Source organism: Atractosteus spatula, chromosome 6 (genome assembly GCF_055471065.1).
Source record: "Atractosteus spatula isolate fAtrSpa1 chromosome 6, fAtrSpa1.hap1, whole genome shotgun sequence".
NCBI classification, from domain to species: Eukaryota; Metazoa; Chordata; class Actinopteri; order Semionotiformes; family Lepisosteidae; genus Atractosteus; species Atractosteus spatula.
In genome coordinates this window covers 16405355-16425228 of record NC_142711.1, presented here as the reverse complement: position 1 = coordinate 16425228, position 19874 = coordinate 16405355, and the positions used below count along the sequence as shown (strand labels likewise).

The window sequence follows — 19874 nt, the reverse complement described above, 5'->3', positions numbered from 1 at the left end:
GTAACTGGACTGGTCTACTGTACTGGACTGTAGCCCCTATTGTAACAGGACTGTTCTCCTGTACTGGGACTGTAGCTCCTATTGTAACAGGACTGTTCTCCTGTACTGGGACTGTAGCCCCTATTGTAACAAGACTGTTCTCCTGTACTGGGACTGTAGCCCCTATTGTAACAGGACTGTTTTCCTGTACTGGGACTGTAGCTCCTATTGTAACAGGACTGTTCTCCTGTACTGGGACTGTAGCTCCTATTGTAACAAGACTGTTCTCCTGTACTGGGACTGTAGCTCCTATTGTAACAGGACTGTTCTCCTGTACTGGACTGTAGCCCCTATTGTAACAGGACTGTTCTCCTGTACTGGGACTGTAGCTCCTATTGTAACTGGACTGTTCTCCTGTACTGGGACTGTAGCTCCTATTGTAACAGGACTGTTCTCCTGTACTGGGACTGTAGCCCCTATTGTAACTGGACTGTTCTCCTGTACTGGGACTGTAGCTCCTATTGTAACAGGACTGTTCTCCTGTACTGGACTGTAGCTCCTATTGTAACGGGACTGTTCTCCTTAACTGGGAAAGTAGCTCCTATTGTAACAGGACTGTTCTACTGTACTGGGACTGTAGCTCCTATTGTAACAAGACTGTTCTACTGTACTGGGACTGTAGCTCCTATTGTAACGGGACTGTTCTACTGTACTGGGACTGTAGCTCCTATTGTAACAAGACTGTTCTACTGTACTGGGACTGTAGCCCCTATTGTAACTGGACTGTTCTCCTGTACTGGGACTGTGGTCCCTATTATAACAGGACTGTTCTCCTGTACTGGACTGTAGCTCCTATTGTAACAGGACTGTTCTCCTGTACTGGGACTGTAGCCCCTATTGTAGATGGACTGTTCCAATGTGTTCATATATTGCTTCACTGAAACAGTATCACCAGAAATCTGGGGGCTGTGACTCTGTGCTATTAATACCCCTCCTTCCCTGCCTGCGGCCTCAGAGCAGCTGCTGTGTTTTCACAGTCGCCGCGTGAAGACGTAGTGTTGTAAGTCCTCCTTTCTTCAGTTTTCCAGTCTGGATTATTGGAGTTGTTATGGAGCTGTGGTGCTGAGCCGGTCTACAGCTTGACCCAGCCCAAGACGAGGGAAAACACTCACTCTGCGCTCTCAGGCGCAGTGTGGGCTCGGGTTCGAAAATCAAACATCGTGGAACAGGCAGCAGTTTTCCACCGATCGGATCCCGACAGATAAGGCGGTCTCCTCGTGTTCCAAATCGCTCCCCGCCGCACACCTGTGAGAAAAGTGTCAGTTCCTTTAAGGAGTTTTCCTCTCTGGGCGTTATTCCAGGAGAGCCCTGTGATTTTCGACTGCTTCCCCGAGGGAAGTATCCCTACCCTGGGAATAACAGCCCGGAGATGTGCTGGCGTGTTTGAGTCACGATATGATACTGAGTGATATGTAGCAAGGCTGCAGTGAGGCACAGTGGCCAGGGATGTGAAGCTGTAACCGGAAGGCTGCGGGTTCGAATCCTTGTGTTTGTGCTGTGCTCTTTGCCCCCGTGACTCCCCCAGGAAAAAACCAAGTGAAGATGTCCAGCAGTGCAGCTCTCGCTGTGCCTGTGTCCTACAGGTCTCTCTCTGTCCTCCAGGGGGCGCTGCTCGGGGAGATGTCTGGCAGACTGAAGTGGCGGTCTGCTGCCAACAGACCCGAGGAGTCGGGCCGCAGCACCAACGAGCGCATCCTGGTGGAGTGCCACGGCCTCTACACCCACCCGAACACCGGTACCACCCAGCCGCCTGTCAAATGCTACCGGATCTCATTCTCTGTCTCCCTAGTAGTTCTGTCTGTGATGGGCTCTCTGTCCGCTGAGTCCTCTGACGTACCGCTGTCTGTGTGCAATGAGATCTGATCTCAGTGTGCTGAGTCACTGCACTACCACTGTGCACGATTACCTCTGATCTCAGTGTGCTGAGTCACTGAACTACCACTGTGCACGATTACCTCTGATCTCTGTGTGTTGAGTCACTGAAGTATCACTGTCTTTGTGCGATTATCTCTGATCTCTGTGTGCTGAGTCACTGAAGTATCACTGTCTTTGTGCGATTATCTCTGATCTCAGTGTGCTGAGTCACTGAACTACCACTGTGCACGATTACCTCTGATCTCTGTGTACTGAGTCACTGAACTACCACTGTGCACGATTACCTCTTATCTCTGTGTGCTGAGTCACTGAAGTATCACTGTTTTTGTGCATTTATCTGTGATCTCTATGTGCTGAGTCACTGAAGTACCTCTGTGTGCAATGAGGTCTGATCTCTGTGTGCTGAGTCGCGCATGGGGTTCTCCAAAAAACTCCCCTCTGACTTCTCTCTCTGTCTGCAGGGCTGCTGCAGCTGGCTGGGACTCTAGGTATCCCCCTCCTGGCCCCCAGGAAAAAGATCACAGTGATGGTGATGGGGAACCACTCAGCTGGCAAGAGCTCCTTCATCAACTGGTGAGAGAGAACCAGTCATTTCATTATTTCATTTGCTTTGGCAACACTGATTGTACCCATCGGTCATGCTTATAAAGCACCTTGAATTGAATTGAATTGAGAACAATATCAGCTCCCCATACAGACCTGACTGCCAATATTGGATATACTCTCGCTCTCAGTGCAGTGCTAATGTAGTGTAGTGTCCAGTCAGTGTGTCTGTACTGTATTAACCCCTCTCTCTCAGTGCAGTGTTAATGTACTGGAGTGTCCAGTCAGTGTGTCTGTACTGTATTAACCCCTCTCTCTCAGTGCAGTGTTAATGTACTGGAGTGTCCAGTCAGTGTGTCTGTACTGTATTAACCCCTCTCTCTCAGTGCAGTGTTAATGTACTGGAGTGTCCAGTCAGTGTGTCTGTACTGTATTAACCCCTCTCTCTCAGTGCAGTGTTAATGTACTGGAGTGTCCAGTCAGTGTGTCTGTACTGTATTAACCCCTCTCTCTCAGTGCAGTGTTAATGTACTGGAGTGTCCAGTCAGTGTGTCTGTACTGTATTAACCCCTCTCTCTCAGTGCAGTGTTAATGTACTGGAGTGTCCAGTCAGTGTGTCTGTACTGTATTAACCCCTCTCTCTCAGTGCAGTGTTAATGTACTGGAGTGTCCAGTCAGTGTGTCTGTACTGTATTAACCCCTCTCTCTCTCTCAGTGCAGTGTTAATGTACTGGAGTGTCCAGTCAGTGTCTGTACTGTATTAACCCCTCTCTCTCAGTGCAGTGTTAGTGTACATTCGTATCATTGTATATTGTCATGTACAATTGCTGTTAATGTTATCATATTATCATAAATGTACAATGTTAATGTACAGTATGTAAGTGGTTACATTTATTAATATTAAACATGTTAATGTTAATACTTTCCTATATACATATTTCTACATTACATACAGTAGACACATATGGACACTTGTATATTCTCCATGTACTGTGCATGTGTGTCTCATGTCTCTTGGGGAACATGTTAGAGGTTTTGTATGTGTGTTTCTCAGGTATACTGGAGAACACATCCAGAAGACTGGAGTTGCCATAGAGACTCAAGGCTTCACCTTCATCACCAGTGGGAGACGCAGAGACACTCTGACTGTGAGTGTGAGGGGACAGGCAGGGCTCCACAGGACAAGCACAGCACACTGAAACAGAAGCTCTTCCAGCAGCCAGTCAGAACAGGGCTCGTACCTGGGGACGAGAGATTTGCTCGTGTAGTGCCCATGCTTAAGAAGTGTGAGAAAACCGACCCAAGTAATTATGGACCAAGAAGTCTGTCTTGTAGGACGTGTGATGTTATGGAAACAATATCATCACCTGTTTGGGAATAATATCCTGGGAAACAATCAGTATAGATTTAGAAATCTAGGCTAGTCTGACCCAATTGATAGAATTTTTTGAACAAGCACCAATAGTAATGGACACACATAAGGCATAAGAAATGGTTATATTTCATGTTTAGAAAGGCTGTTCATAAAGTTCCTCATACATGAGTAATTCTCAGATTGTAGGCGATCAGGAGAATGCTAGTGTTTGGATTGAGAATTAGTTATTAAACAGAAATCAGTAGGTACAGATAAGGGGTGAATATTCAAAGTTAGGTGATGTTATTATTGGAGTCCAACATGGACCTGTACTAGGAGCACTGCTCTTCTTAATTACAGTATAATAATGATGGAATTAGTGGAGTCTATCACGGGTCTCTACTAGGACCTAATTATTTCAATGGCCTAGATTGTAACATACATGTAATTAATTAGTCAAGTTTGCAGACGAAACCAAATCAGGAACATTTGCAAACACTGTAGCAGCAACACTCGAATTTAAAAAAGATTTAGATAAAATTCAAGACTGGACCAAATCCAGCTGATGATTACTGTTCACAAGTACATGATTTAACATACAGAAAGCAAAAATATAGTGTTCTACCTGATGCCAGTATTCCGGGTGATGTCTGAGTGCTGGCAGAGTGCTGCAGATGATGTCAGTATTCCAGGTGATGTCAGAGTTCTGTAGATGATGTCTGTATTCCTGGTGATGTCAGAGTGTTGTATATGATGTCAGTATTCCGGGTGCTGTCAGGGTTTTCTGATGATGTCAATATTCTGGGTGATGTCAGAGTGCTGTAGATGATGTCAATATTCTGGGTGACATCAGAGAGCTGTAGTTGATTTCATTATTCAGGGTGATCTCAGGCTGCTTTATATAATGTCATTATTATTCCTAATATTGGTGTGATGAAAGCTGTTTTTCTTCAGGGAAATGCCACACTGCATCTCTACCCCCACTTCCAGAAGCTGCAAGAAATAACAGGTCAGTCAGTCTCTACATCTCCAGCTCTGTGTGTGTCCTGTCCTCTCTCCCTCCCTCTGTGTGTCTCACAGGTCAGTCAGTGTCTTCACCTCCAGCTCTGTGTGTGTCCTGTCCTCTCTCCCTCCCTCTGTGTGTCTCACAGGTCAGTCAGTGTCTTCATCTCCAGCTCTGTGTGTGTCCTGTCCTCTCTCCCTCCCTCTGTGTGTCTCACAGGTCAGTCAGTGTCTTCACCTCCAGCTCTGTGTGTGTCCTGTCCTCTCTCCCTCCCTCTGTGTGTCTCACAGGTCAGTCAATGTCTTCCTCTCCAGCTCTGTGTGTGTCCTGTCCTCTCTCCCTCCCTCTGTGTGTCTCACAGGTCAGTCAGTGTCTCCATCTCCAGCTCTGTGTGTGTCCTGTCCTCTCTCCCTCCCTCTGTGTGTCTCACAGGTCAGTCAGTGTCTTCACCTCCAGCTCTGTGTGTGTCCTGTCCTCTCTCCCTCCCTCTGTGTGTCTCACAGGTCAGTCAGTGTCTCCATCTCCAGCTCTGTGTGTGTCCTGTCCTCTCTCCCTCCCTCTGTGTGTCTCACAGGTCAGTCAGTGTCTTCACCTCCAGCTCTGTGTGTGTCCTGTCCTCTCTCCCTCCCTCTGTGTGTCTCACAGGTCAGTCAGTGTCTTCACCTCCAGCTCTGTGTGTGTCCTGTCCTCTCTCCCTCCCTCTGTGTGTCTCACAGGTCAGTCAGTGTCTTCATCTCCAGCTCTGTGTGTGTCCTGTCCTCTCTCCCTCCCTCTGTGTGTCTCACAGGTCAGTCAGTGTCTTCCTCTCCAGCTCTGTGTGTGTCCTGTCCTCTCTCCCTCCCTCTGTGTGTCTCACAGGTCAGTCAGTGTCTTCACCTCCAGCTCTGTGTGTGCCCTGTCCTCTCTCCCTCCCTCTCTGTCTCACGTCCCCTGCAGGGAGAGATCTACTGATCCCAGTGTCCAGCTGATGGTACTGTTGCCGTGGAGGCAGCAGCCGGGTTTGTCTGACATGGGGGATTTAAGAAGAGCAATGTGCCCCAGCCTGGGGCAGTACCCTTGGCCTCAGGCTTCAGAGACAGAATTTCTGCCCCAAGGTTAGAAAGGTGTTTCCATTGAAAATTGAAGATAAAGGGGTTTCGCTTCATGAACAGATTTCATCACTTAATTGGCTGAGGGATACTCCTCTCTGTTGGAACGTGCCCTTGTCTGTGGAAACCTACCCCATCTCTGTAGATGCCCTATTTCCATTGGAGCCCCCCTCTCTATGTGTCAGACCAATTTCTGTGGGAGTGAAATTGATCAGTGAGCTCTGAGAGACAGACAGGGGGGCGCTGTTCCCTCCCCGCTAGTGAAACTGATCTGCGACAGACAGGAGGCGCTGTTCATCCCTGTTTCTTGGGCTGAGCAAAGGGACTGTCTCTCTCTCCCAGGAGTGTCGGACTATCTGTCCACAGAGGTGAGCACCTCCCGAGAGCGCAGGTTCAGTCTGGTCACCTTCATTGACACCCCAGGTCTGGTGGACGGAGATATGAAGTACGAGTTTGATGTGGACAAAGCGCTCATCTGGCTGGGTACGTGTCACACTGCACACTGGCAGAGATAGCTACACACTGCTCGCAGGCCAGAGACAAACACACACTGCACACAGACACTGCAATAGTGTGCTGTGTACTGTAGCACTGTGCTGTACTGTAATAACATTGTACTGTATTGAACTGTAAAAACACTGCAATGTATTGTATTGTACTGGACTGTCATAACTGCACTGTACTGTACAAATACTGCAATGTGCTGTAGTGTACTAGAATAACTGCAATGTACTGTAGTGTAATAACACCGCGATGCGTTGTACGGGTTTGTAATAACACTGCACTATGCTTTTTCTGAACTGTAATAACACTGCATGTGCTGTACTGGACTGGACTGTAATAACTGCACTGTACTGTACAAATAGTGCCATGAGCTGTAGTGTACAGGAATAACTGTACTGTGTTGAACTTTAATAACACTACACTTTGCTGTAGTGTACTAGAATAACTGCAGTGTGCTGGACTGTAATAACACTGCAATGTACTGTAATATCACTGCAACAGGGTATAGTGTAATAGAATAAATGCACTATGCTGGACTGTAAAAATACTGCTCTAATATTCTCTACTGTACTAGAATAAGAGCTCTGTCCTATACTCTAATAACACTGTAATGTGCTGCACTGTACTCACACAGCAATGTCCTGTACTGTGATTACACTGCATTGTGTTGTATTGATTTGTAATAACACTGCACTTTGCTGTAGTGTACTAGATTAAATGCACTATGTTGTACTGTAATCACACAGCAATGTAATGTACTGTGATTACGCTGCAATGTGCTGTACTGTACTAGAATAACTGTACTGTGCTGTAGTGTAATCACTGTTATACTGTTATAACACTGCGCTGTGTTGTACTGATTTGTAATAACAACGCAATGTGCTGTAGTGTACTAGAATAAATGCACTGTGTTGGACTGTAATATCACTGCAACGTACTATAATATCACAATGATATTACATATGGATTGTGATATTACAATGTACTCTAATATAACCACAACATGCTATAGTGTACTAGAATAAATGCACTGTGCTGGACTGTAACAATACTGCAATGTGCTCTACTGTACTAGAATAACTGCTCTGTGATGCGCTGTAATCACACTGTAATGTACTTTACTGTACTGCTGTAAGGCACAACCTCCTTCTAATAGTGTAGAAAGTCCTGAATGCCTACTCTTTCAGTGCCTTTACTGCCGGGGCAAATTTGCCCTGTCTCAGTTCACCCTAAGTGAAGAATTCTGTCCTTTTGTTCCAATTGTTCACTGCGCACTTGTTCTCCGAGTACATTGACTTAATTATGTCATAGACTTTAGCTCCTACACACTTTGAAAAGTTTGAAAAGTAAAGCATTCCTTTGTGCAAAATTGAATTATAAAGCAGGCATATATATACATACCATATATCTCAGCATGTCATTGTTGACTGTCTTGGCCACAGGCCCTTCATGGTCTGAAGGCCTGGAGTTTGTCTAGTAGGTCGTGCTCTGTGATCGGGATGTCTAAGAGGTTTTAGCTGTCTTTTATAGTTAATTCAAATATTATCTGTTTTTTGGTGAGTCTGTACTGTATTAACCCCTCTCTCTCAGTGCAGTGTTAATGTACTGGAGTGTCCAGTCAGTGTGTCTGTACTGTATTAACCCCTCTCTCTCAGTGCAGTGTTAATGTACTGGAGTGTCCAGTCAGTGTGTCTGTACTGTATTAACCCCTCTCTCTCAGTGCAGTGTTAATGTCCTGGAGTGTCCAGTCAGTGTGTCTGGACTGTATTAACCCCTCTCTCTCAGTGCAGTGTTCATGTACTGGAGTGTCCAGTCAGTGTGTCTGTACTGTATTAACCCCTCTCTCTCAGTGCAGTGTTAATGTACTGGAGTGTCCAGTCAGTGTGTCTGTACTGTATTAACCCCTCTCTCTCAGTGCAGTGTTAATGTACTGGAGTGTCCAGTCAGTGTGTCTGGACTGTATTAACCCCTCTCTCTCAGTGCAGTATTAATGTCCTGTAGTGTCCAGTCAGTGTGTCTGTACTGTATTAGCCCCTCTCTCTCAGTGCAGTGTTAATGTACTGGAGTGTCCAGTCAGTGTGTCTGTACTGTATTAGCCCCTCTCTCTCAGTGCAGTGTTAATGTACTGGAGTGTCCAGTCAGTGTGTCTGTACTGTCTTAAGCCCTCACGCCCACAGTCCAATGGGAACATATGCTGGGGTCCAGTCTTTGTGTCTGTATTGACTCCTTGCAGGTGAACGTGTGGACCTGGTTCTGGTGTTCTTTGACCCACTGGGCCAGGCGCTGTGTGGCCGGACTCTGAACATTGTGGAGCGACTGAGTGATAAAGCAGGCGAACGAGTGCACTTCTACCTCAGCAAGGCTGACCAGGCGGGCAGTGAGAGTGACCGCCAGGTACGGACTCAGGCATTAAATTGCACACACCTGAGCCGACTACACACAGGTCAGCCGCGTATTCACTTGCACACAAGTTACGTATTTCACACAGGTGAGCTAGCTACATACAGCTCATGAAATTACACACAGTGAGCTGAAAACACACATGACATGAAATTATACAAAGGTGGGCTCATTACACACAATTGAGCTGGGTCACCTAATTACACACAGGCCAGTGACTACACACACTTCATGAAATTGTAAACAGCTGAGTAAGCAGAGATGAGCTGATTGCACACAGGCTGATAACACACAGGTCATGCAATGCACAGAGGTGAGCTATTAGCACACTCATCATGAAATTGCACATATCTGACGACAGAAAGGTCATGAAATCACACAGGTCATGAAATTGCAAAGGTGATGTATGTGCACACAGGACAGCTGATTGGACACAGGTGATGTAATTGCACACAGATGAGCTGTTTGCTCTCAGGAGAACTAATTGTCTTTTCAGGGCATTTACGTGTCTCGGAGAAATATGTATTGTTTGGCTCTGGTTATATTCTTGAGTATTTTTTTATATTTTCTAGAATATTTTACAACCCATCTCTGCCTTTCTATCCAGTGTGATAGATCTGCCCGATTCGCCCGGTCAGGTTTCGGACAGCCGGACTGCTAACCCATGGAGTGTGCTTGTGCTCCCAGCAGCTCCCCTGCTGTCCCCCTCCCTCCCCCTGACCTCCTCTCTCCCCGTCTCAGAGGGTGCTGATGCAGATCGTCCAGGAGCTGTGTAAGAGACCGGCGCTGAACAAGTGTGGGTTCAACATGCCCACAATCTACATCCCCCAGGAGGACAGGGTGAGACAGAGGAGATTCACACCACACCTGTGCTGTGACCTGTGCAAAGAGCCTGGCAGCTTCTTCGTGCTTGTTCAATAGTCACGCTCCCGGCAGCTGGAGAGTAAGGTTGTCAAGTGCTCCTGAGTCCACTGAGCTGTTCTGTCCTGGCCAGGCGAGTGGCTCTGGAGTTGCCTTGCTCATCCTAGGCTTTGGTTTGCCCAGTTCCCTCCAATCCCCAGTGTCCTGCTGAGACTTGGACACTTAGCCCGAGTAGCTGTTGCAGTGAGCACAGGCTCTGTGAACCTTGCTCTCCCACGCCTTCAGTGCCATGTGTGTGATATCAGACGGTCTTATTTGTCTTTGCAGCAGCGTGCAGCACAGTCCTGTCTCTGACCGACGGCTGAGCGTTTGCGATAAGTAAACTCTTAAAGTTAACATCCTCATCAGATCCCAGCTAACTCGGCCCTGCAGCACACAGTAAGCGCGCCTGAGTCTCTCACACAAGAGAGGATTGGGCTCAGGTGGAACTCGTTTCATCCTGGCTATATTTTGGTGCGGAACATGCCTGGATGCTCAGGAAGTCGGCAAGAAGACATCCATCCACCCAGGGCAGGGTGACTGAATCACGCTCCCGTACAAGCGAGGAGGATCAGACTCTCAGGCCTGCTCTCCGTCAGACTTCGAGTGACCTCCGTGTGTCTGCTGTGTCCTCGGTTTCCCTCTGTTTGCTCTGCGGGGGTGGAAATGAATTTGTCCAATTGTACCCCCTCTCAGGTGTGTCGCTGTGTGAATCAGATCGAGGAGGTGTGCGTGACGATAGAGAAGACAATAGAGCAGACCGTGCAGCACACCCTAGACCAGCTGGAGAGAGACTGTCTCACCCTGCGACAGGCCACAGACACTGTCTTACAGAGGGACAGGTTAGTGACGGCTCTGTCTGTCTGGAGAGAGACTGTCTCACCCTGCGACAGGCCACAGACACTGTCTTACAGAGAGACAGGTTAGTGACGGCTCTGTCTGTCTGGAGAGAGACTGTCTCACCCTGCGACAGGCCACAGACACTGTCTTACAGAGAGACAGGTTAGTGACGGCTCTGTCTGTCTGGAGAGAGACTGTCTCACCCTGCGACAGGCCACAGACACTGTCTTACAGAGAGACAGGTTAGTGACGGCTCTGTCTGTCTGGAGAGAGACTGTCTCACCCTGCGACAGGCCACAGACACTGTCTTACAGAGAGACAGGTTAGTGACAGCTCTGTCTATCTGGAGAGAGACTGTCTCACCCTGCGACAGGCCACAGATACCGTCTTACAGAGGGACAGGTTAGTGACGGCTCTGTCTGTCTGGAGAGAGACTGTCTCACCCTGCGACAGGCCACAGATACCGTCTTACAGAGGGACAGGTTAGTGACGGCTCTGTCTGTCTGGAGAGAGACTGTCTCACCTGCGACAGGCCACAGACACTGTCTTACAGAGGGACAGGTTAGTGACGGCTCTGTCTGTCTGGAGAGAGACTGTCTCGCCCTGCGACAGGCCACAGACACTGTCTTACAGAGGGACAGGTTCGTGACAGCTCTGTCTGTCTGGAGAGAGACTGTCTCGCCCTGCGACAGGCCACAGACACTGTCTTACAGAGGGACAGGTTAGTGACGGCTCTGTCTGTCTGGAGAGAGACTGTCTCACCCTGCGACAGGCCACAGACACTGTCTTACAGAGGGACAGGTTAGTGACGGCTCTGTCTGTCTGGAGAGAGACTGTCTCACCCTGCGACAGGCCACAGACACTGTCTTACAGAGGGACAGGTTAGTGACGGCTCTGTCTGTCTGGAGAGAGACTGTCTCACCCTGTAGACAGGCCACAGACACTGTCTTACAGAGGGACAGGTTAGTGACGGCTCTGTCTGTCTGGAGAGAGACTGTCTCACCCTGTAGACAGGCCACAGACACTGTCTTACAGAGGGACAGGTTAGTGACGGCTCTGTCTGTCTGGAGAGAGACTGTCTCACCCTGTAGACAGGCCACAGACACTGTCTTACAGAGGGACAGGTTAGTGACGGCTCTGTCTGTCTGGAGAGAGACTGTCTCACCCTGCGACAGGCCACAGACACTGTCTTACAGAGGGACAGGTTAGTGATGGCTCTGTCTGTCTGGAGAGAGACTGTCTCACCCTGCGACAGGCCACAGACACTGTCTTACAGAGGGACAGGTTAGTGACGGCTCTGTCTGTCTGGAGAGAGACTGTCTCACCCTGTAGACAGGCCACAGACACTGTCTTACAGAGGGACAGGTTAGTGACGGCTCTGTCTGTCTGGAGAGAGACTGTCTCGCCCTGCGACAGGCCACAGACACTGTCTTACAGAGGGACAGGTTAGTGACGGCTCTGTCTGTCTGGAGAGAGACTGTCTCACTCTGCGACAGGCCACAGACACTGTCTTACAGAGGGACAGGTTAGTGACGGCTCTGTCTGTCTGGAGAGAGACTGTCTCACCCTGCGACAGGCCACAGACACTGTCTTACAGAGAGACAGGTTAGTGACAGCTCTGTCTGTCTGGAGAGAGACTGTCTCGCCCTGCGACAGGCCACAGACACTGTCTTACAGAGGGACAGGTTAGTGACGGCTCTGTCTGTCTGGAGAGAGACTGTCTCACCCTGCGACAGGCCACAGACACTGTCTTACAGAGAGACAGGTTAGTGACGGCTCTGTCTGTCTGGAGAGAGACTGTCTCACCCTGCGACAGGCCACAGACACTGTCTTACAGAGAGACAGGTTAGTGACGGCTCTGTCTGTCTGGAGAGAGACTGTCTCACCCTGCGACAGGCCACAGACACTGTCTTATAGAGAGGCAGGTTAGTGACGGCTCTGTCTGTCTGGAGAGAGACTGTCTCACCCTGCGACAGGCCACAGACACTGTCTTACAGAGAGACAGGTTAGTGACGGCTCTGTCTGTCTGGAGAGAGACTGTCTCGCCCTGCCACAGGCCACAGACACTGTCTTACAGAGAGACAGGTTAGTGACGGCTCTGTCTGTCTGGAGAGAGACTGTCTCACCCTGCGACAGGCCACAGACACTGTCTTACAGAGAGACAGGTTAGTGACGGCTCTGTCTGTCTGGAGAGAGACTGTCTCACCCTGCGACAGGCCACAGACACTGTCTTACAGAGAGACAGGTTAGTGACGGCTTTGTCTGTCTGGAGAGAGACTGTCTCACCCTGCGACAGGCCACAGACACTGTCTTACAGAGGGACAGGTTAGTGACGGCTCTGTCTGTCTGGAGAGAGACTGTCTCACCCTGCGACAGGTCACTTTTGAATTAATTGCGAATTGATTTGTCATTAGTGATTTCTCACTGCCCTATACAGTATAGCTTCCTCTTCAGCACTATCTGCACTGCTGTGCCATTAGAGGAGGATCGGGGTTAACAGACAGGTGAGTGAAGCTGCTTCCCTGCTTCTCTTGTCCTAGGTGTGACAGAGCGGCAGACATCTTGGCTTGGTGGTTCAGTCAGAGGAATAACACCACTGAAGACACGAGAGGTTTTTAATCTCATGTCTTAATCTCTGCCTCAGCCAACAGGTGTCGCTCAACAGGAAGATCCAACTCTGGCACTTCCTGTTCGGTTGCCTTGGTTACCTCCTGCCCATTTGCCTCCTCTCCAGCTTTGTGATTGGCTGTTTCCCCATCAACAGCTTGATTGACATTGCTGGAGTAGAAGTGGCCCACGCCCTGCACATGTATAATGTAAGAACAGTCATTCTCTTCTCTCTTGCTCTCCTGTTTCTCACTGGCTGGCTGTCTCTCTGTGGCCCTGGCTGTCCCGCAGCGTCTCTCTGTGGCCCTGGCTGTACCTCAGTGTCTCAGTGTGGCCCTGGCTGTCCTGCAGTGTCTCAGTGTGGCCCTGGCTGTACCTCAGTGTCTCTCTGTGGCCCTGGCTGTCCCACAGTGTCTCTCTGTGGCCCTGGCTGTCCCGCAGTGTCTCAGTGTGGCCCTGGCTGTCCCGCAGTGTCTCTCTGTGGCCCTAGCTGTACCTCAGTGTCTCTCTGTGGCCCTGGCTGTCCCGCAGTGTCTCAGTGTGGCCCTGGCTAAACCCCAGTGTCTCAGTGTGGCCCTGGCTGTCCCGCAGTGTCTCAGTGTGGCCCTGGCTGTACCTCAGTGTCTCTCTGCGGCCCTGGCTGTCCCACAGTGTCTCAGTGTGGCCCTGGCTGTACCTCAGTGTCTCTCTGTGGCCCTGGCTGTACCTCAGTGTCTCTCTGCGGCCCTGGCTGTCCCACAGTGTCTCAGTGTGGCCCTGGCTGTACCTCAGTGTCTCAGTGTGGCCCTGGCTGTCCCGCAGTGTCTCTCTGTGGCCCTGGCTGTACCCCAGTGTCTCTCTGTGGCCCTGGCTGTCCTGCAGTGTCTCTCTGTGGCCCTGGCTGTACCTCAGTGTCTCAGTGTGGCCCTGGCTGTCCTGCAGTGTCTCTCTGTGGCCCTGGCTGTACCGTAGTGTCTCTCTGTGGCCCTAGCTGTACCGCAGTGTCTCTCTGTGGCCTTGGCTGTACCTCAGTGTCTCTCTGTGGCCCTGGCTGTCCTGCAGTGTCTCAGTGTGGCCCTGGCTGTACCTCAGTGTCTCTCTGTGGCCCTGGCTGTACCGTAGTGTCTCAGTGTGGCCCTGGCTGTCCCGCAGTGTCTCAGTGTGGCCCTGGCTGTACCATAGTGTCTCTCTGTGGCCCTAGCTGTACCGCAGTGTCTCTCTGTGGCCCTGGCTGTACCCCAGTGTCTCTCTGTGGCCCTGGCTGTCCTGCAGTGTCTCTCTGTGGCCCTGGCTGTACCTCAGTGTCTCTCTGTGGCCCTGGCTGTCCCGCAGTGTCTCAGTGTGGCCCTGGATGTACCTCAGTGTCTCTCTGTGGCCCTGGCTGTCCTGCAGTGTCTCAGTGTGGCCCTGGCTGTCCCGCAGTGTCTCAGTGTGGCCCTGGCTGTACCTCAGTGTCTCAGTGTGGCCCTGGCTGTCCTGCAGTGTCTCAGTGTGGCCCTTGCTGTCCTGCAGTGTCTCAGTGTGGCCCTGGCTGTACCTCAGTGTCTCTCTGTGGCCCTGGCTGTCCTGCAGTGTCTCAGTGTGGCCCTGGCTGTCCCGCAGTGTCTCAGTGTGGCCCTGGCTGTACCTCAGTGTCTCTCTGTGGCCCTGGCTGTACCTCAGTGTCTCAGTGTGGCCCTGGCTGTACCTCAGTGTCTCTCTGTGGCCCTGGCTGTCCCGCAGTGTCTCAGTGTGGCCCTGGCTGTACCTCAGTGTCTCAGTGTGGCCCTGGCTGTACCTCAGTGTCTCTCTGTGGCCCTGGCTGTACCTCAGTGTCTCAGTGTGGCCCTGGCTGTACCTCAGTGTCTCTCTGTGGCCCTGGCTGTCCCGCAGTGTCTCAGTGTGGCCCTTGCTGTCCTGCAGTGTCTCAGTGTGGCCCTGGCTGTACCGCAGTGTCTCAGTGTGGCCCTGGCTGTCCTGCAGTGTCTCAGTGTGGCCCTGGCTGTACCTCAGTGTCTCTCTGTGGCCCTGGCTGTACCCCAGTGTCTCAGTGTGGCCCTGGCTGTACCGCGGTGTCTCTCTGTGGCCCTGGCTGTACCCCAGTGTCTCTCTGTGGCCCTGGCTGTCCTGCAGTGTCTCAGTGTGGCCCTGGCTGTACCCCAGTGTCTCAGTGTGGCCCTGGCTGTACCGCGGTGTCTCTCTGTGGCCCTGGCTGTACCTCAGTGTCTCTCTGTGGCCCTGGCTGTCCCGCAGTGTCAGTGTCAGCGATAAAATAGGACTTAGTCTGGTAATATTTCTGAGGTAAAAGAAAGATGTTCTGACAATATGTTGCACATGTGGGTCAAATATCACCCCCAGGTGTTTTAATTTAGACTGAAGTTCAAGTAGAGTGTTCTGCGTGTGTTCTGCGTCTGTGGGGTCTATATCTGTGTGTGTTAATCTGCGCGTGTCTCTGCGTATGTGCCTCCTGTATGTGTCTTGTGTGGTCCTGTGTGTGTGCTACAGGTTGTCGTCTCCTCCCTGTGGGTCTGGCTGTGTGGAGACTCTCCTCTCTGGGGACTGATCCTGCTCTGCTCTTCCTGTCTCCTCTCTGTGCTCCTGTCCCGCTTCTATGCTGGGTGAGTACTCTCTGGTCACTGCTACGTTAATGACCCCTAATGAACCCAATGTCCAGTCCTTCTCTCTCCCTCTCTCTAATGACAGTCTTTGCTCCTGGTTTCTCTCCCAGCTCCAAGCCCACGCTGCCCCGCAGCCAGAGACGCAGGCTTGTGGACATGAAGAGACACATGGAGGAAGTGGTCATACCGAGGAAGGTACGGTCATCTCTCCACAGTCGAGTCCCTGTCCCGAGTCTCGTTCAGACCTCCAGTCCACTCGCCGCAGTCCAGTCCCTGTCCCGAGTCTCGTTCAGACCCCCAGTCCACTCGCCGCAGTCCAGTCCCTGTCCCGAGTCTCGTTCAGACCCCCAGTCCACTCGCCGCAGTCCAGTCCCTGTCCCAAGTCTCGTTCAGACCCCCGGTCCACTCGCCGCAGTCCAGTCCCTGTCCCGAGTCTCGTTCAGACCCCCGGTCCACTCGCCGCAGTCCAGTCACCGCAGTCCAGTCCCTGTCCCGAGTCTCGTTCGGACCCCCAGTCCACTCGCCGCAGTCCAGTCCCTGTCCCGAGTCTCGTTCGGACCCCCAGTACACTCGCCTCAGTCCAGTCCCTGTCCCAAGTCTCGTTCGGACCCCCAGTCCACTCGCCGCAGTCCAGTCCCTGTCCCGAGTCTCGTTCAGACCTGCAGCCCTTCTCCACGGTCCTGGGCTTCAGTGGGAGCTGCAGTCCAGTCTGCGTGTTCCGAACCTCATTTGGATCTGTGGGTCCCGAGCCTCATTCGGACCTGCAGTCTGGTCCGCTCGGTCCCGGCTGTCTTGCGTCTGTGTGTCCCTCAGTGGGAGGAAGAGAGCAGGGCTCTGTGTGTGGAGCTGTGTCCTCAGAGGGCAGAGGACGAAGTGGAATCATGGTATTCATAGTTCTCGATCGATCACTCCTGCAGGCTGGACAGACTCTCTGCTGTCAGACTGCATCTTTCCACTCCTTTCTCCAAATCAACACCCCTCCCATCTCTCTGAACAAGCCTCCTCTTGCATAGAGCTAACTACTGCCAGCATGTTTCAGTTCAATTCAATTCAAGGTGCTTTATTAGCATGACCGATGGGTACAATCAGTGTTGCCAAAGCAAATAAAAAGAAATTAACAGGAAACAAAACAAAAAATAAAATCAAATCTACAGACATATTACAGACATTTAAAACAAAGACATATCATAAAATGTTTACATATATTGTAGACAGATGGAGCATTATTGGGAGACAGACTCACTGTTACTGGGCTTCCAGTTCAACTGAGTTCCCTCCTCCCTCTCCCAGCAGGATTGGGACCTGTTGTGATTCTGGGAGGTGTGGGAACTCTGGGATTAGATTTCTGAATTTAGGGAAGAATGTTGCTCTAATCACAGAGTATCTGTCACAGTGCAGTAGGAAGTGCACCTCTGTCTCTGTTTCTCCCCGCTGGCAGTGGGAGCACAGCCTGTCCTCTCTGGACAGCTGGGTCTGCCTGTGTCCAGTTTCTATGGCCAGGCTGTGGCCACTGAGCCTGTCCTCTCTGGGCAGCCAGGTGTGTCTGTGTCCAGCCTGTGGTCACTGACCCTGTCCTCTCTGGACAGCCAGGTCTGTCTGTGTCCAGGCTGTGGCCACTGAGCCTGTCCTCTCTGGACACCCAGGTCTGTCTGTGTCATTGAGCCTGTCCTCTCTGGACAGCCAGGTCTGCCTGTGTCCAGTTTCTATGGCCAGGCTGTGTCACTGAGCCTGTCCTCTCTGGACAGCCAGGTCTGTCTGAGTCAGTTTCTATGGCCAGGCTGTGTCACTGAGCCTGTACTTCCTCAGGGTCTGTTTCTTTTCCCTCTTTCTTATCTTGGTCAAATATTGGGCTAGTGTGTATTGTCTGTTTAGGGTTCTGTAGCATTCCAGTTTATGTTGTGTTTGTGTGTGTGTGTCCCAGTGTGTGAGATATTGCTGTTTGATCTGTGCTGTGAGGTGGTTCAGTCTGAGTTGTGGTGCTCTAGCAGTGCTGTCCTGAGGCTGGCTGGTGTCGGTGTGGCTTGTGTCAGTGAGCCTCAGGACCAGCTGGCTCAGGGGGCTCTGTTTTGGGCTCAGCTCTTGGCTCAGCAGGGCTTTGTGGTGGTAGGAATTTTGGTCGCTGTTTTTTAGGTGTAGCCAATACTTTATTATTCTTTTCTGTATGTTTATCAATAGTGGGTACTGGCCTAATTCCCTAATCAACCCGTTGTTAGGTGTTTTTCTCTGCACATGGAGGATGTTTCTACAGATCTCCATGTGCAGAGTTTCTGTGGGGTGTTTGTCCCATTGAGTGTACTCCTTGTCTGTGAGGGGACCCCACACTTCACTGCCGTATAGGGCAATGGGTTGGATTACACTTTCAAATATTTGGAGCCAGATTCTTGTTGGTGGGTTGATGTTGAAGAGCCTCCTTCTTATTGCGTAGAAAGCCCTGAGTGCCTTCTCCCTCAGTGCCTTCACTGCCAGGTCAAAACTCCCGGAAGAGCTGATAATGAGACCGAGATATGTGTAGCTGGATGTGTGCTCCAATGTGTTGTTGTTGAGTGTGAATTTGTACCTGTTTCCCTGAGGTCTGGCTTTCTTCTGGAAAACCATGACTCTGGTCTTGTCCAGATTGACTGTCAGTTCCCAGGTCTGACAGTATTGCTCCAGCAGTGCCAGGTTCTGCTGCAGCCCCTGTTCTGTGGGCGACAGCTGGACCAGGTCATCTGCGTAGAGCAGGAACTTGATTTCTGTGTTGTGTAGTGTGAGACCAGGAGCTGCAGACTGTTCCAACATTCCTGCTGATTCGTTGATATAGATATCGAACAGTGTTGGGTTCAGGCTGCAGCCCTGTCTCACGCCACGGCCTTGGGTGAAGAATTTGGTCCTTCTGTTTCCAATTTTCACTGCACCTTTGCTCTCTGAATACATTGATTTAATTAAGTCATACACTTTGCCCCCTGTGCCACTTTGGAGTAGTTTATAATACAATCTTTCATGCCAAATCGAGACAAATACTTTTTTTAAATTGACAAAGCAGGCAAAACGTTAACCTTTGTGTTGTTGGTGGACGTGTTTTTGTCTGTCAGTGTGTGTAGGATGTAAATGTGATCAGATGTGCAGTGACCTGGTAGGAAGCCAATCTGACTGTTGCTCAGGACATTGTGTTCAGTAAGGAAGGCCAGTATTCGTGTATTCAGGATACTGCAGAATACCTTCCCCAGATTACCGTTCACACAGATGCCCCGGTAATTGTTGGAATCGAGTCTGTCTCCACTCTTGTAGATGAGCCACAGGCTTTGCGTGGTCTGAGGGCCTGGAGTTTGTCCAGTAGCTCCTGCTCAGTGATCGAGGAGCCTAAGGGGTTTTGGTTGTCTTTGATAGCCAATTCCAAAATTGTGCCTTTTCATAAATGTTTCTCTGTCCACCTGCAGGGGGAGCTGTACGAGCTCTACCTGAGACAGTGCGTCTCGGACTATGACCTGCAGTGACCGAGGCAGGACTGCCGCTGGGTACAGCGAGGAGGCTCTGTCCTTCTCGTGTGTGTGAAGACACGGAGTGTCCAGCTGTACTGCTGTTATTCCAGGGTTTTTACAGCTTTAAATAAAATTCAGGAGCTTGGAACCTTGCCCCTCTGAGTTTGAATCCTCTGTCCTCACCATCAGGGGACACTGGTCACTCCTCAACATGGACAAGAACAGTGAGGATCTGAGGACAGTGGTCAACATGGACGGTAACACTGAGGGTCTGGGGACAGTGGTCACTCTTCAACATGGACAGGAACACTGAGGGTCTGGGGACAGTGGTCACTCTTCAACATGGACAGGAACACTGAGGGTCTGGGGACAGTGGTCACTCTTCAACATGGACAGGAACACTGAGGGTCGGAGGACAGTGGTCACTCTTCAACATGGACAGGAACACTGAGGGTCAGGAGACAGTGGTCACTCTTCAACATGGACAGGAACACTGAGGGTCTGGGGACAGTGGTCACTCTTCAACATGGACAGGAACACTGAGGGTCGGAGGACAGTGGTCACTCTTCAACATGGACAGGAACACTGAGGGTCGGAGGACAGTGGTCACTCTTCAACATGGACAGGAACACTGAGGGTCAGGAGACAGTGGTCACTCTTCAACATGGACAGGAACACTGAGGGTCA

General features: G+C 50.7%; 1 protein-coding gene across 3 annotated transcripts; it reads left to right on the top strand.

Annotated features, from left to right (window-relative positions):
* The first annotated feature begins 947 nt into the window (after positions 1–947).
* On the top strand, positions 948–19330 carry LOC148832316 (uncharacterized). 3 transcript variants are annotated; one of them, XM_088918928.1, is made up of 13 exons: positions 948–1039; positions 1642–1774; positions 2376–2487; positions 3512–3605; positions 4766–4820; positions 6245–6385; positions 8640–8800; positions 9548–9646; positions 10403–10548; positions 13191–13362; positions 15617–15729; positions 15840–15924; positions 19146–19330. In XM_088918928.1, the coding sequence occupies exons 2-13, from the start codon at positions 1660–1662 to the stop codon at positions 19200–19202; spliced, it is 1350 nt and encodes a 449-aa protein (XP_088775054.1). In that variant the 5' UTR covers positions 948–1039; positions 1642–1659; the 3' UTR covers positions 19203–19330. The 3 variants fall into 3 exon arrangements, with proteins under 3 accessions (XP_088775054.1, XP_088775056.1, XP_088775055.1); XM_088918929.1 differs by lacking the exon at positions 948–1039 and adding an exon at positions 1053–1286; XM_088918930.1 differs by lacking the exon at positions 15617–15729.
* The last annotated feature ends 544 nt before the right edge of the window (positions 19331–19874 follow it).

What these genes read in the sequence shown, in the direction of transcription:
- LOC148832316 (XM_088918928.1), top strand. Translation starts at nt 1,660, where the DNA reads ATGTCTGGCAGACTGAAGTGGCGGTCTGCTGCCAACAGACCCGAGGAG. An exon ending in GAAGCTGCAAGAAATAACAG is followed by an intron (nt 4,821 to 6,244) that starts GTCAGTCAGTCT and finishes TCTCTCTCCCAG; the next exon opens with GAGTGTCGGACTATCTGTCC. An exon ending in GCAGTGAGAGTGACCGCCAG is followed by an intron (nt 8,801 to 9,547) that starts GTACGGACTCAG and finishes TCCCCGTCTCAG; the next exon opens with AGGGTGCTGATGCAGATCGT.